The sequence below is a fragment of the Gobius niger genome, assembly GCF_951799975.1.
Source record: "Gobius niger genome assembly, chromosome: 12".
NCBI classification, from domain to species: Eukaryota; Metazoa; Chordata; class Actinopteri; order Gobiiformes; family Gobiidae; genus Gobius; species Gobius niger.
In genome coordinates this window covers 13,287,858-13,305,374 of record NC_136863.1, presented here as the reverse complement: position 1 = coordinate 13,305,374, position 17,517 = coordinate 13,287,858, and the positions used below count along the sequence as shown (strand labels likewise).

Here is a 17,517-nt window from a genome sequence, read left to right as displayed (position 1 = left end):
TTAAATGGAAATGGGGCACGGAGCTCCTCAGCAGTGAAATGGTAGTAGTCGTGGTTTGAAAGAGCTAGCCCTCTTGGCACAGGAAAGCAGTCCGACTCCAAGACCACCAGTCACTCTGAAACCACGCCAAACACACAAGCGCGCTGATAAAGTCAAGATTTTCATTTTGGACCGCTGTTTTCGTCAGCGGCTGCACCACTAGGCTGACTCTGACCCTCCCCTTGATCACTGTTCTGGCATGACTCCATCATGCCCTTAGTCACCTCCCCCTCTCACCCCTGCTCGCCCCTCACACTTTCCCACACACAGTGCACATTTCACACATGCAGACGCCACCTCTCCCCCCCAGAGCCCGGGTCCCCCTAAGCCCGAGGAAAATGGCCGTCACGGAACCCCGCAAAACGGAGGCCTCCCATTAACCGCAAACCACGAGAAAGGAATGAGAGGGAGGGATAGGGTGCACCAGCAAATGTATTACTGAGGCAATATTAGCTTATGAAGGGAGCACGGCTTGTGGAGGGTTGTGTGTGTGTCTGTATGGGGGAGAGAGGGGGTCGCGGTGTGAGCATCAGCCCACAGAACACTCTCCCACATGTGGAGTCAATTAGGAACAATCTTGTTTTCTACCCACCGCTGCAAAAGAAAAGGAGGGTTTCCTTTGACTGTGTGGACGTGTCGTGTGCTTACATTTGTTTCTAGTCCATCAACGCCGGTGGGGACTGAGACAAACGCGCACTGACCTATGAGAAATGACTGACATCGTGCTTTTTATGTGAACTCAATTTAGGGTTGCAAAATTACGGGAATTTTTCATAAGAATAAACAGGAAATATGGGAATAAAACGGGCATATGTGGGGATTAATGGGAATAAACAGGGAGTAAATAGAACTGAAGGTTGCTTCTTTACAGACAGGTATAAACCGCAGCATAAGAAGCAGATGTGATAGTTATACACTTAAACATCTAGTACAGGAGAAATGAAAAGTTCTCTTTACCATATCGGACACCAGGGTTTGAACAGGACAGTGTTTTAGATGTGTAGCCAATAAAAAGGAGGACTTTTGGAGATGAAATAGAAGTATATGTGGCATTGCAATATTATATCGTTTTAAGTCTGTGCCATGTGTCTGTAGAGATTGATCTGTAATTTAGGTCTGCTCTGTTTAATGAAGCTCTGTGCTTGACACAGTTGTTTGCTGTCCCTGCGCTGATCATTACTGAGACAGGTGAATTTAACCAGTGTGTTAAATGAAATCATGATATAAAAGTTTAGCTTTTTCCCACCACATATTAGAGAGAGTTTTAAGCAGGATTTAGGCTTTAGGAAAGTTGAGGATCATGTTTTGACAATACAATACGTAGGCCTGTCACGATAACAAATTTGAAGTTCGATATATTGAGGCAGGAAAGTACCGCGATAAACAATATTATTGATTCTAACGATACTCGATACTGTCAACTCTCAGGCATAAAAATGACAGTAAACCTTTGTTCTAAAAGTGCACAATCACATCCTAAAATACCAGTCAAGCTGCAATAAACATGAAATATAATGAAACGCGATTTGCTTCAGTTAAAAATCAAAGTTTTACAAAGAAAGAATAGGGGGAAATGCTAATAAATGAACAGACGATAAATATTAATGGATAAGCAATAGTTTATTCAATGAAAAATGCTAAAAATATACTGTTTATTTAAGCATTTGGGCAGTTTTTTATTTTTTTAAATTCCCTACATTTCCCATGGAAAATTTCCAGGAAATATGTCCAGAAGGGAAAGGAATCGATGCCTTACATTTTACTCTGTGGAATATTCATTTTGACAATATTTTTATAAGTAAGCTTTAATTTTCTTTAGTGTTTAGTCAAATAGTTCTTAGCCTAGTATTAGTCTAAAAATGTAATCAAATTCCTTCAACATTCATATTTTATTCTGACTCATTCATATCCAGTTTCTCCCAAGGACTTGTTCCTTGGGAACTCAGTTAAATGATATGGGGCAAAGGTTAAAGATGTTTGTCATTCAACTTTTTATCTAGTTTCAGTCCACATTTTAGTCAAATGTTACTTTGGCAAAAATAGTATTTGTTGACAACATGAACACAGAGTATCTGTTTTCAGTGTATGTGTAGTATTTCACATTGTAACTTTGTTTTGATGTATTGTTTTACACACAATATCATTTCTGCTTATTGTAAATGGGCACTCAGCTAAACTATGATGTAATGTATAGAAAAGTACACATGAGGAAAGACCTTACTCCTCTGAGGATTAGTATCTGTCCCATCACTTTTATGTCACCGCAGATCTCTGGAGAGACACTTTCAAACTCACCCAAACCACATCCTTTGTGTTGGACAAGAGAAGTGTTCCCTTTGAAATATTAATGAACACATCAGTAGATTCTTATCTGTAAGTGTCGTGTTAAGACTAATGTATTAAAAAGATCCAGTTTGAGACTATACAGTGAGTGATGTTTATTATTTTGTGATTTTGTGATTTCGTGATAGAAAACCTCAATGGTCCACTGTTATATTATTGATACTATCTCTATCTACCCCGTTCCCTATAGGATACAAATGCTTACATATACGAAATGGGTTTGATTTATTATCTACTATATATTTTATTACAGTGTTATTTTTGTTCATGTGTTCACTTTGCACAATTGTTTTAAGTAGAAGTATTTTACAATAGAGATACTGAGGCAACCCAATTTCCCATGTGAATCAATACTTAGATTCTAATAAAAACCACTGGGGACTTGTTGAAGCAAGAAGGCAGTGATCAGTTTGGAGAATTTGGAAAGATTATTGTATGTGGGAGTAGCTTTACCGTAAGAACAAAGTCATTTACATGTTAAAAAACTGGTTTGTGCAAGTTTTTGTACTCGGCTTCAAAGACAGCTCCGACATCAACAACACAGGGGCGTTATCTGCTCCATCAATCACTTAGGTTATAGTAATAAAATATTCCGTTAATATCGATAGTATCCGTTACATTTTACAATATAACGACATGCTGTGACTTATGATTCAACAAAGTCATAATCTGAATTAGTTTGTCCTCTTGAAATATATTCAAATTTAGGAGCCGTACCATTAAATGATACCAGTATGGTATCGGGAAAAAAAAAAGTTAAGCTGCTACTGGTATTGAAAAAATAAAAGCATCGAAAGCAGGTTCTGAAGAAAAAAAAAATCTATAGATACTAAGTTTTGATCCCTGTTGGTATTAAAGGAAGTTACAAAGCTGTATCAGCTGAAATAATTGATACGAATTTAAAAGAAATGGTCTTTTTCAGGTATTGGCTTGCATTGGCTTGCCTGAAGTTGTGAGCGCCAGTACTTCCTGTCTGTATTCTTTTCCTGGAATAATAATCATATTTTCTAAAGATTATGTTGTGGGCAGTGAGTTCCCGGTAGATGATTTACTGTGTGTTCAAATCTTGATGCAGGATGTAATGAGTTCAGAGGAGACATCTGTGATCATAAAGGATTGATAGGTTGTCTTGAAGCTAAAGGCTAACATGCTATTAAAAAAATGGAAGAAAAGACACCATTTCAAATTGTATAATGCATGAAATTAATGTTAGCCTTTAGCTTCTGGACAAACTCACTGATCCTCATAAACATAGACGTCTCCTCTACAGAAATATTTACACTGTACAGCAACTCGTTAACCTGCAGTATGTGATCATCTACCAGGAACTCACTGTCCACCACAGAATCTTTAGGAAATACGCTGATTCAAACGGGTCTAAGCTAATCTTAATGGAAATTAATACGAACTGGAAGTACTAGCGCCACATTGTGCAACAAGCCAATTGTAAACGAAGTTAAAGTACCGGTATCAAAAAATATAAAAAGGTACCCAGCCCGACTGATCAGTGCAGAAGAGTACAGGGCAGGTCCACTTACCAACTGTACATAGGCCACTTTGTAGTCAGGCTGCTTGACTTTCTGGTTCAGGTGATTCCTCTTCTTATTGGAGCCTGCACAAAGAAGACAGTTCATTTCTGTGTGAAAAGGAGTATCTTCTATCTATGTATTTCACAATCGTTACTCAAGTGTCTCCCCAATAAGTAAAACGTTAATTTCATGATTTTTATTGAGAGTTGTAATGTGTCACAATTGGTACATGGTTTAGTCGAACACTGCAGTACCATTACCACAATATTCAAAACAGGTATTATTATTATTCTCTTATTCTCAGCATATCTTTCATTGTTGTTTAAGTGGTGCAGCAGAGCCATTCACCTGAGACCAAGAAAATGCATCGATTCTCTTAAAGTCTTAAAACCAAAATCTTAATATATTAGGCAACATCAGGTCAAAGGTTTATGGTCAGACAAATGATATACAATGTATCAGTCCCAACTAATCCCAACAAGACCCCGGTGGTCAAGTCGACGGACTCCAGGAGTGGTTGCCGTTGCCATGGGAACCGTTTATGACGTGAAAAACAGGGGAAACATTCTGTTGTAATGAGTCATTTATGTGTAAGTGCATTGCTGTGTATGGATTGTGAATATAGTGCGTATGTGGTACGCTTAGCAAGTAATCACTAGCCAGACAGCCCACAGCTCAGGGAAAGCCCTGAGCAGAGTTGTAAAAATGCCCCTCTACACAGCCCTTTGGCAAGATGAGGGCCCCGGGTGTGGGTGGGAGAGTGCGATTATAAAAGATTAACTAGTAAATTAAATGTATCGTCATCATTGTCCCAACACTTCATGTAGAACTGAACTAGTATAAGCCGAGTTTTCAAACAACATTTGCAAACGCAAGCACAATTTCTCCCACTTTGAGATTGCGGTTTGGCAGCTACCTATCACATTACAAATCCCTAGCCAGAGCGGTAACCATGGCAACCCCTTTCAAAATACCCATGCCGCCCGTGGAGGAAAGAAAGGGTCGTTTGCGCCCCTCGCTGCTCTGTGCCTGTTTTACGCTGCCAATTAAGTGGAAATCCTGACGCAGACAGGGATACCTTCTCTGACGCAACTTGGGACAAACGGGGCTCCGGACTGACCAATCTCCCCTGCCCCACAGTACATTTCTTTCCTGCTTGTCCTGGGGGCGTACCTTGAACCTTGCTTTATACGGATACAACCCTAATAAACAGCGTTGATGAGTATACCACACCAGAGGTTAAGCTAAGTGAGGCGCCTCCACTTCCTTGTGCTAGTCTCTACCAGGTTGTGGGGATCTTTGTGACCTGTACAGGAATCAACAATCATTAGCCCCTGCTCAAAGTTACCCACATGTCTTCTTTCACTTGTATTCTTTGAGCATTTTTTGACAAATGGAGGGCCAAAAAAAAGGTTTGTAGACTCAGTTTTGTCTTCCATTCCAATAAATAACCAACATGTAAGTCAGTGACATAACAGCCATGGGAGCTCTTTGATCATTTCCAGAGCAGGAGGAAGGATGAGGTGAGTGAAGAGCAGTGGTTTTGCAAGGAAAAAATGTCTCTGTCATTTTGACAGACAGCTATCCATCATCAATGAATCTCACATAATGGCCTTTTTTCAAACACATATTATTTTTGTTAGGAAAAAACTAAGATTGTGCATGAAAGGGATACTGAACTAAAATGATTTCTGAATAGAATCATGGAACATACATTTTGCAAAAAGAAATTACGTCTCAAGGCTGACGACACATGCCTCACTTGCATGTGTTTCAATATTAAGGCTCATATTTCACTGGGGAAATCCAAATACAGTAGGCTGTGCATTTAACAGTTTGAACTCCCTGCTCAAGAAACACCACCGGCGGAAAACACACGTTCGGTCTGAGACCGCATACTTCCATGCACCACACCTCTTCGCTCTTGCCTTTTCCCTCTCCCTCCTTCCCCCAGTTTTCGAGTTCATTGTGTGGGAACGATCGTACCAGCTACAGGCTGTTTAGTAGCCGTGAAGAAGTGAAAACAATACCAACCACTTTGAGGAGAGCTCAAAGACTCGCGGGCAGAAACAGAGCGCAGTGCTGCATTTATATATATTCTCAGTTATCGTAAACTGGTGTAGGGTCAAATGTTTGCTTCAGAATATTTTCTTACACGGCTTAAAAATATACATGAACAAATGAGTGGGTGGAGAGTGTTGCCTGGTAGCAGGCACTGAACTGCCAAGCCCTATGCTAGTATTGCTCGGTTTTGTTCATCCGTCTCTTAACATACATTCTCAACTGCATATGAGACATGTAATCGACTGAAAGGCGGGGTTATATGCTCTTGCAGTGGTCAGACCAACATTTTGGTACCAAGCCCCTCAATCAGGAATAATCATCATCATTACTAAATTGTAATCCCTTAAATTTACATCCAGAAATGAAATAACGCACTGATGTGTAGAAGGTAACAAAACTACAATTTAAATCTGGATTAATAGGACCATGGACACCAGTAGCTATAATACAGTTGCTGACAGTGTTGTGCTTATGCACACACGGATACTCACCAAACTGAATCCTGGTGCGGACAACTCCCACAGGAACATTATAGATCTTCTCCAGGTAATTCTTGATATCATACTTGGTCATCCTGTCAGAGAGATAGAGGTGATGAGCTCTGTCTGAAAGTCAATGCATGTGATGGCATTAACTAAATGAGTGTTAGAAGGCTGTCAACCATTGCTATTGTACCAACATAGTGCAGACAATACAGAAATGATGATGCCTGCATCCACTTCTTATAAATCGTGTTGTTATATTCCCTACTGTAACAGAAAGGACCCTCCCTTAACCCATACGTATTTAGCTTTTATTCTCTCTTAATGTGAGTGTTCATCCAATTAGAGTCTACATGTATCGATCCAGCCCAGTGAAACCCTACACAGGAAGCGAAGCTAACAGCAGCTGAGGCTAGCTCATAGGGCAGCACTGGGAGCCCATTGCTCCAACCAGAGGAAGAAAGGCTTTTAACAGCAGATCAATCTAGACAATTGGATTAGTCTGGTACAGAGCACTTCCCAAATGCGTCTGACAAAGTGCTTTATAGCAAGGCAGGGGACTGGCAAGAGTGCATCGGACAGGCCTTTGTCTATCACCCCATAGATTTTTGTGATGAATTCAACTAATGTATTGCCCCCCTTCATTTTGGCTAAATCTACACAAAGCACCATTGTAGGGATGCACCCCCTAATATATTGACAGTTTTAAATATGTGTGAGACACTTGAATATGAACTACTTTGGTCTAAACCTTATCAGAATCGGTTTATTGGCCATTGTTACTGAACAGGTTCACAACTAGGAATTGTTTTTGGTTCAATCATGAAACATAAACTACTGGCATATCGACGAGTACATATGCTGTAATCCACCCGATACCATGTTTGTATTTTCTTTGCATCTAAAAGGGCTAATGATGACAGAGGAAGTAATCCTGGCCTATTGTACATGTTTATAGTCAGAGCAACACTACCACTACCACGAGTAAGACGTTTTTAGACATAATAAATCCTTACAGAGAGAGATTTTTGTTGTTTTCAAAGAACATTAGGATAATTGCATAAGTCTTTGCGATTTACTAATCACAGCTACTAAAATTCTAAAGATTTGATTTGCGAGACAAATGTAACATGACAATGACAGAAAACTTTTGAAACTTGAAACTGATAAGCACTTAATGGACAGGCCGACATGCTGATCTGCAGGGCTGGAACGTGCTCACCACCCGATAAGATTGGACTCCTTACGGCAAATCAGAGCTTTTGCTTGTTCTACAGACAGCTTTTTATTTGAAAGAGGCCAAAACTTGGGGAAGATTTCCAAGTTGGACCAGCAAAGTGCTACTGAAGTCCTCATTTGTCATTTTTATGCACGATTTCAGTGATAAATGCACTATCAGTGGAGCGTTGAAGGAGCATTACGACCTCACCATAACCATGAGGGTTATCAAAGTATTGCAGCTCATTTATGTCTTTGCAACAGTTTAGACAAGAGAGATGAGGCATTTCCATTCCCCTCGACGTGCCGAAGCACAGCCAAATACAGTGCAGTCATGGAGGGTATGTGAGATCAAAAAGAGTGATTACTAAGTGAGCGCCGGTTTCCTAGAAAGCAGAGGCAGGGATGAGAGCCCACAAGTGCGAGGGGCAGCGGTCATTTCCCTGAATCATTAGCAGAGGAAACACTGAGCCTGATAGATGAAGGAAACATTTTCTGAAGCTCTACGGCCTTTTACCGCTGCAATTATAGTCAGCTTACTCCCCAAAACATCATACATCTGCACTCCACGCAAAACAACCTTGTAATTTTTGGCAATAACAAAGGCCAGGGCTATGTCTAAACAGAGTAAGTTCAGGTCAAAATACACCATGACACCCCTTCTCAGCAATGAAATGGGAAACCAGGATGAAGACAGGCCCTGGGCAGAAAGTTGAGGAGTAAATGGGGGAAAAAACAAGGCGTTGATCTAAAGTTAGCCAAAGGGTGTGGTGTTTTCAATAGTGATGGAGGCAAGATCAAATCATCATCCCAAGTATAAACTGGCATCTGACAAGCTAACCTTTCACTACACAGTAAGAATGAAACGTGCCTCCGCAAACAGCCGGAGATTAAGGCATCGTTCCTCGGCAACTGGTGTATAATTATACGCAAACACATACGCTACAAAGATTCCTGGCCTAAGACGATGAAAGAACTCTAAACACAAAACCTAGAAAGGCATCGAATGACGCAGGGGATAAATTCGATTCAATGATGTTGTTGCTGAGCAGGTTTTAAAATGGCACAATGGCAGCACTGTGTGTAATCATGGAACAAAACTTTTCTTGTTTTATTTTTCACCAAAGGGGCTTTGTGGAATAACTTTAATCATGTTTACATGTGAGCCCAAGTTTGTGAACAACTTTTCACAGATTAAATATTATGGACACCAGTTACAGAAGATTGAAGATTGTTGTCGTTGCTGCTACTGTTTGATCAAAAAGCTCAACAGAAGAAACAAAGTCGGATTGTTTCAACAAATTGTATGGAACTGTATTGAAGACAAATATTTACTTTTTGGAGGCAAATGTGGATAAAAAAAACAAAAGCCTATAAATCATACAAATTGTCGATATGTCAACAATACCATTTTTAAAGTCTTTTTCGCCGGTGACAGAGTTTATAAAGCCACAAAAGCAACAATACACCACAGAGATCTGACAGCAGTGTTTATCTGTTGAGTTTCGTCCCAGTGAGTCACACTTCAAATATGGTGAGAGTTCTTTTGCACAAAGTGCTGCAAGAGTCACTGCTAATTAGTAATCATTATAACCACATTAGATAAACAGACTGGGCATTGCTGCTGCTGCTGTGTCCTTGTATCAAGAAGATGAGCAATTGTGGGTGAAGCAAGAGAGAAGCTGTTCGTTTAGCAGTTTAGATTAAACACTGTCACATTTGATACAAGACATATTTTTTCAGAAGATATAATTCCTGATAACATTGTACCAATCTTACATGGAAAACATACAGTTCAGCAAAAAAAAGGCTTTATAATGAGCTTTAGTTTAAATACTATAGCCTTAAAGCAGTACCAAGTAACTCACGCCCGTAGAGGCCATGAGCGCCACTGCAGGTGTCGTAGCATGTTACGGTTTTTTACTCATTGTCTGTGAGAGTAAATACTACACTGACAGAAAAGACAAAGGGAGAGAGGGATATTGTACATCCAATTACACAATGGATATATTTTTTTTCACCCAAACTTGGCTGTAAATACTGTTTAAGTGGCGCTAGCCCGCAGTTAGCTTTGCCCGTTAGCTTCTTCTTCATGATTCCATTAGTGTGTATTGGGTCTCCGGGTCAAAGCAGGGAAAGCTCCAAGTGGGGATTTCTGGCCAGAGACACCAGGGGGAGAGGAAAGACTCCCCAATCATCCCATTAACACTTATATTACCCCCAGAGGGACTGTGGAAAGGATTTATTAGGTAAACAAGTTACTTAGTACTGCTTTAAATCTGTCTTCTTGTATAAGAGTAAACTTCTTAAAGCATGATAGATCCACATTGTAAACGCAGCATTTGAAAAGTATCTAAATATAGCGCATTTTCCTCCAGCGCGAATGAGGAAGTCAGAGGCTAAACTAGCCTTAGCATTGACGGTCCGCCCTGTTTATGTCTCAACTCTGTCTTGCTATGAACTCGGGCTGTCGCCTAAATGAGTTTCTAGCTCTCACAGACCCTCCCGCACATTGGGATTGTTCACTTGAGTTCATTAAAACTCAAGACTCGAGACTGAGAGCTAGAAACTCATTTAGGCAAGAGTTGAGATATTTTGCTGAACTAACAAAGTGATTCAGGTAGTTCAGCTTTAAAAATTAATAATATATAAAAAATGTAATCAACACCGGTTAATAATATTTCAATATCTCTTGTTGTTATCTTTAGTAATTCATAACTTTCTGCTATAAATGACAAATGAATAAAATGTGTCAAAATGTAATGAAAAAATAAAGTGCTGGAAAAAGGAATTGCTAACAAAACTATTTAATTGATTGTTAGTTGCAGCCCTTAGTAACAATATATGACAACAAATATTGAATCTGTGCAACATAGAGCACACTTAAAACCGTTTTATTCTCATCATCTCTGTAAGTATGTTATAGGGCAAATCGTTCCTAAAAGGCGACAGACGCACACGCATAACATCAAAGGAAGTTGCGTCAAAAGTGGCTTAGTGTTGAGGATGAAATAAGAGAGCCGTTTTCTGCTGCACATGAAAGCCAAAAGAAAGCCGCTCCTCATTGTCCAGTCCGGCCCATTGTCAGGTTCAGGCCCCAATGTGCACACTCACCAGTCTTAGCACCGCCCATCTGTGGCCACAATACCGGCACTAGAGCTGCTCAGCACTAAGTATCAAGATCATAATAGGTGGCATTGTTTAGGGGTAAAGCCACTGAGGAACCTGAGCCTTAAAGAAGAGACAGTCGAGGAGTTTGTTGTATGAGAGCAGCGTGTGAAGGATTACGTTTGGTTTTGCTCAGACAATAACCAAAACAGATCAAAGGTGAACTCATTTTAAGTCATTGAAGTCTTAATAGAGACAGACATAGCTGGTTACCTGATGCGCTCTTAAAATGTCGTCCAAACAGTAATGACCATTAAATAGACAGTCCAATGCTTTAGGCAAAAAGAAAAGTAACTGGACTCTTTTGTTGTCATTGCCTTTTCATTATATCTTACAGTTGTTAATGGCGCTATCTTGTAAATTCAATCAGTTAACAATTATTTTAGAAAACATAATAATACATCACCATAGTGTTAAAGTCACTATGGAGCTGTACAGGTGGGAGAACAAAAGGGAGCCCACTCTTTGTTAAGCCATTATTAGACAGTGTTGTGTTTGAAATAAGTTCAAAGTGTTGTGTTCTTTTCTTTGTAAACTCATTGGCCTTGAGCCACTTATACCAGGTGTTGGGAATAAGGACTAAACAGGTGTAAATTTAGAAATCTGATCATGTTCATTTGAGAAATACTCGAGAAAAACTAATAAGATGCCTCCTCTCACAGGTACAAAAGAATACAACCCAGGTGTTTAAAACAACAAGCGCCATAAAAGGGATTGGTCTCTTGGATTCACGGCACAGAAAAAGCACAATAAACAGTAAAGTCTTGGGTGGGACAGGGGGGGAAACAGAAGAGAAAGCCAGGCTCAAAACCAAATAAATTATACAAAGAAAAACAGCAGAGCATGACGGATTAGCTGTGATAACGCGCTGAAATGTGTTTGAGACAAAAGGTCACTCACTATGTGTTATTACATGCATGTGGCATGTGCACAATACTAGTTCTCATTATCACCCACATACTTGACACCGCCTACCTCACAGAACTTCTGCTCCACTGTAGTGAGCTCATCTACAGTGGGAGTCAGATACGACTTGTTTGTTATTGTGTGCGTATGTGTGTGTGTGTCAACTAGGGCTGCAACTAACGATTATTTTGGTAATCGATTAATCGACCGGTTATTTTTACGATTAATCGATTAATCGCTTGGCTGTGAAAGGTGCATGGAAATTGCATTTTTTTCAATTTTTTTATCACATAAAGCGAAAGTGGCACCGCTTGAGGACACGTGGATGGAGTAAACTTAAAGTAAACGTTTGTAGGAGGCTCTTTATGCTAATTCTGCTTTCTGATTGGACGAGACAAAGACAGATAAATATGAAATTTACGATGTACAATACACTGCAGACCCTAACTTTAAAAAACAAAGTAGGTTTTCATCCAAAATACATAATTGTCATGTCTTTTTTGCCCAATTTTAGTCTGTGTTTACTAGAAAACGATTAATCGATTACTGGAATAGTTGACAACTATTTTAGTAATCGATTAGTTGTCGATTAATCGATTAGTTGTTTCAGCCCTAGTGTCAACTCACTCACATAAACAACAACTTCAAGACATGGACCAGGCCAAAATTATTTAAAATGGATTACTCCTGCTTTCCTTTAAAAACACAAAAACAATAAGTCATTATGAGGGTAAGACTCTAATAATGGGAAATGCATTCCCTGGGAGGTTAAAAAAGCTTGCAAACAGAGGTGAAATAAAAAAACAGAATCCACCATGTTCTTCCTTTGAGTTCGGCCTATCTGTTCTTGTTCTCGTTGACATGATTTTGAATGTGTTTCCACATCAAAAACACAACTCTTTACCTCATTAGAAACCTTAATCAACTGATAATATTGACTATCACACAACCAACAGCAATCAACAATCTACCAACAATACTAACTCTTTGTTTTTGTATTAATCAATGTCGATGTTCAATTTTATGGTATTTTTCCATAATTAAAAACATGTAGCTGATTCACGAACTAACACATAAGTTTTATACAACAGCTCAAACACAAACCAATGCTCTCCTCCAGTATCATTTAACTCCAAATATCTTCCATTGTCTCATCCAATCTCCAAATCTTGTTGCTGTTTCTGCCAAAGAATTGTCTGTAAAGCTGATGATTATGAAGTCCCATGACTATTATTGAGACTGACCAAAGTAGAGATGGCGATTTCGATTAAATTTCAATTAATTGCCCAGCCCTAGTTCACAGGAAACTACTATATCAACTATCTCAGTAAAAACTGCAGTCACGACCAGGCTTAAGTATCTTGGGAGTTAAAGACTTCAGCGGTTCTTAAATGGGACGCTAGGCACCAATGATGAGCAAATATGGTGTAAATCCAACCAGAGACATACAGATGATCCACAAGAAAAAGGACTTTCTTCTTCTTCTCTTATCAGTAGAAACCTCCTTTTTTTATAAAGTGATAATCACACCAACTATTATTACTCTTAATACCAGCATACTTAGACCTTACTTTCCAGCTTACTCAGAAGTACCACTATAACTTTGAGCTGGCATGCCATCTTGTGGCCATGAGAAAAACTGCAAAAACATTTTTTTTAAATGTGGAAGCAATTTTGCAGTTCACTTTCTCCAATTTGAGCTTCATATCGTCCCCCTAAGTCGCTGTTCCAAGAAGCCACAGATCACTTAACAGATTAACAGAATTACTATTAGGGTAATTTACCTATAGCGCCAACAGTTTTGTAAATCAGTGTTACCCAAACAGGGGTACAGGGATCCTGCAGGCCCCAAGCAGGAAATACTTAAATTGATTTCAGATTAAAAAGAACATTTCAATTAATTGATTCTATTTGAATTACTGCATATTCTGCAGTAAAAGTTCTGAGTTTCAGATGTTTTAGCTTTGAGCACAAGACTTTGTACTCTTACCAATGAATAGAGGTTTTAGGTGATCACTTTCTAAATAATTGGCAGCAAGCTGGAGTTTCTTGTGGTATACAAGTAAATAAAGAAAAAAAACAAAACAAAAAAAAACACTTTTGTGGAAGACGCAATAAACCTGGCCCTGCAAAGCCAACTCTCCTCAAAAAAGAGAGACATACAATACCTCTGACATAAGCTGGCCACGGACCCTCTGGTCGAACCTAGAAGGATTTGTAAAAAGTGTGTGTGTGCGCGCTACATGGAGTCAATCTTAAAATGCATGTTTGTAAAAGCTACATGTGCAAACTCTGTATGACGACTTCAGTCCAGATTCCATCCATCCATCCATCCATTTTCTTGCCCTTTATCCGGGGCCGGGCCGTGGAGGAAACAGTGGCTGTTTCTCAATTGCGAGGATCCGTCCTCCGTTTGGCCACTTCGTTGACGTCCTCGGTGGCGGCTCCTCCAAACCGGAGCGGAGTGTCCTCTCCCCGCCGCCTCTGAGCTCAAATGGAACGGCCTCCGGAGTGAGCGGCTGCGTCAGGTCACGTGTCAATCTATGCTCATTAAAACAACTGTTTTATGAATAACAGAGGCCAGGAAACTGTTTATGTGGAACACAACTTTTTTAAAGTGAGTTCAAACTAATAAAGTTTTGCGAGAAAATAAAAAAGAAACTATGTTGCAGTGCATCATGGGTAATTTCAGCTCTCCGAGGCAGCGGAGGATCCACTACTGTATCCTTCGTAAATGAGCCAAACGGAGGAGTCGAGCTGCGAGGGGGCGAGTGGTCCAGGTGAAATGGAACACCACTTGGCGGCGCTGTGATGACGCGAATGACGTCCGAAGTGGTCGAGACGCCGAGGATCCTGGCAATTGGGAAACAGCCAGTCTGAGCAGAGATGTGCAGACTTCCTGATCCACGCACACCTCCTCCAGCTGTTCTGGGGGACTCTGAGGCCACAGCAGGCCAGCTCAGAGACAAAGTCCCTCTAGCGTGTCCTGGGCCTTCCACAAGGCCTCCTCCGAAAATGACATGCCTGGAACACCTCCCAAGATCCGGAATCATCCGGAACAGACGCCCTAACCACCTCAGCTGGCTTCTTTTGACATGAAGGAGCAGCGATTTTACCCCGAGCTTCTCTCGGTGCGAAGGAAACTCATTTCAGCCGCCTGCATCCGTGATCGTGTCCTTTTGGTCATTACACTAGATCTCATGGCCATAGGTGAGGGTGGGAACATAGATCGATAAGTAAATTTCAGATTCTTTTATATCCTTTTTTTTTTCTTATTTATATTTTTATGTATTCTTCTAAATAAAGAGTTGTATTGCTATATTAGTGCTACTCTTTAATGTTATAGAGATCAATTGTAAAATATATATATATATATATATATATATATATATATATATATATATATAATATATATATAACAACAAAATACAGAAAGAAGTCAGCCTTCAACATATTTTCATTAAAATACATAGAAGAAATTCTTACTCCAATGGGATGCGAAACTGGACAGTATCTGGGGGCTGCACTTTCCCTGGTTTCACCAGCTTCACAAACCAGTTGGGTCTGAAGATCCTCAGCTGCGGGTTGCCCAGCTGGAACAGCGGGTACCTGAAGAGAGAACCAGACGCATGTTTCTTTCTTAACCCACGGGAGCTCATTGAAATGTGACATTTAATCTGGAGGCAATTATAACCCATCAACTACTAGAGCAAACATGCATCTAATCTGTCCAACATAACTGGCCTAAAAGCAAAACGTCACATTTAAGTCAAACAGCAATTACTGTTGAAGATCTCGATAAAACTGAAAATGATGAAACAGAATCAACAGGATCCATTCATGCCACGACCCATGTTCAGCAAGTTCAGGCGTTAGCTTGGTGTGCTAAACTTCAGAGAAATCAAGTATAATAACATATCCCACAAGTCAAGTGACCAACTACAGTCTTTGTAAAAACGTGTTACTTACAGTAACCTGTTCACTGGCATATTTGAGGATGTTCTGTCACACCATTAATCTGTATAGTATTTTCAAGGTTGATGTTGTCAAATGCTGCATGTGCATGGGTGTACTTCCGGTTTTACTGCACATGCGCGTAGCACACGTGACGCTGCAAACGTAAATACATTTCCTAACATTTATTTTGATCCAGGTTAAGGTATGTCTTTCTGCGCACGACATCGATACTACTGCCACCAAAATATTTCTAATTGTGTTTGTTTGTGAATGTTAACTGTGATTAGTGACTGAAGCGTGCATTGAGAGTTTGAGCAGCAGAGGGAGCCGAAGTTCTTCTGTTGCTTATGTGCAGAGACGAGAATGATTCGGTTTGCTTTATCTGGCACTTGTACCTGTTGTACATAGATCTAAAAAAAAAAAACCTGTTTGTCCCAGAACTATAAAAGAATGCATGGGCATCAGAATAGGGACATCCTGCACATCAGTTTAGATTGGGCTTAATTATTTCCCCATTAAATTAATGACATAGCTAGGCCAGTGAGGTAATGATCGGCCTGCCATTATATCCATCGAAAAAATAAAATATTTAAATGCAAACCCGGAAGCCCCACCTTAATTTAATACATTAAATATGTATTTGAGGTCTGTTTTCAGTATGATCAAGTCATTGAGAGTTCCTGTGGCTTAATGCAGCATGCATAGCATTTTATCATTGTATTTGCCACATCAAGGAATACTTTCATTTCAGTTCTTTCAAAATTATTCTTGTCCTTCTTTTGTAACATTTTGCTTCACAGTCTGTCTGTTTGTTTAATTTTATTTTAAGATTAATGAAGTCCTGTCAATCTGGCACAATAAGTACAGTGCAACTATAATTATTCATTTACTAGTTTTATCAATTATACATATTTAGATCTTATTTTATGACACATTTATTGTTATTTTAGGTTTTAAATATTTTAAAACTCTACAGAAAACAAACTGATCACAAAACTAGAAAATGCGATTATTGCCGATGGAACATGGTTTTAAGAAAAGCACATTAAATGGGTCTAAAAACAATAGGCTATCTGTTTGCTTTATCAAGTCATGCTTTGTAGTGAAGACAATTGGAGAACTACAAAATGATAGGGGGGGGGGGGGGGGGGGGCTAACATAATAGTTGACAGTTTCATACAAATACATTCTCATAAATGCCACGCAAAGTAATGGGGAAAGTGTGGGAATGCAGGGTCATGTCTGGGCCACTTGAAACCTACAGTTTGTGCGACACCTCACAACAGAGGTTGTGAAGGGGGGCCAGATACAAGGAAACAGTGCTGTCTACTGTGTGGCTGTCCCGCCAAGAGCCAGCACTGGGGCCACATGGAAACTTTTTCCTTTGATTCTCCAGCTGCATGAGAAGAAGTTTTGGTATTGAATATCCCAGAGTAGAAAAGAAGGAAGTGGTAAATTGAAGATCCAGACATTATGGAAAACAGTGTCACATCTGCTCATTACTCTGGTCTTTATTTCTGTTACACATTCAGAGCTGCAGATAATCATTTAATCTGGAGGACAGTGAAACCATTCATTATTTTGTAAGGTGTTGTATAAATCTATTCTCATTCTTTTTTGACAGTTTGTTCCAGATGTTCAACAGACAGTTGTAGTCCCCAGTAGCATGGTTTGGATGGACATTGTGTGTGTGTGTATGTATTTATTTATTTATTTATTTATTTGTTTGTTTATTTGGTCGGGACAGTGCATGTTAATGAACACGCATGCATACATGAACACACGCCACAACGTATTGTAGCCAAAGGGTA

The 17,517-nt window shown here is 39.7% G+C and overlaps 1 protein-coding gene across 1 annotated transcript in view; it reads right to left on the bottom strand.

The window, feature by feature from the left end:
• mrpl23 (mitochondrial ribosomal protein L23) overlaps positions 1-15,839 on the bottom strand; it is a 29,247-nt gene extending 13,408 nt beyond the window's left edge. The window contains exons 1-4 of the mRNA XM_079568143.1: positions 15,719-15,839; positions 15,236-15,358; positions 6,467-6,549; positions 3,921-3,994 (exon numbers count right to left, since the gene is read on the bottom strand). Of these exons, the coding sequence (XP_079424269.1) occupies positions 3,921-3,994; positions 6,467-6,549; positions 15,236-15,358; positions 15,719-15,738 (300 nt within the window). The 5' untranslated portion in view covers positions 15,739-15,839. The remainder of the gene's footprint in view (positions 1-3,920; positions 3,995-6,466; positions 6,550-15,235; positions 15,359-15,718) is intronic.
• Positions 15,840-17,517: the final 1,678 nt, after the last annotated feature.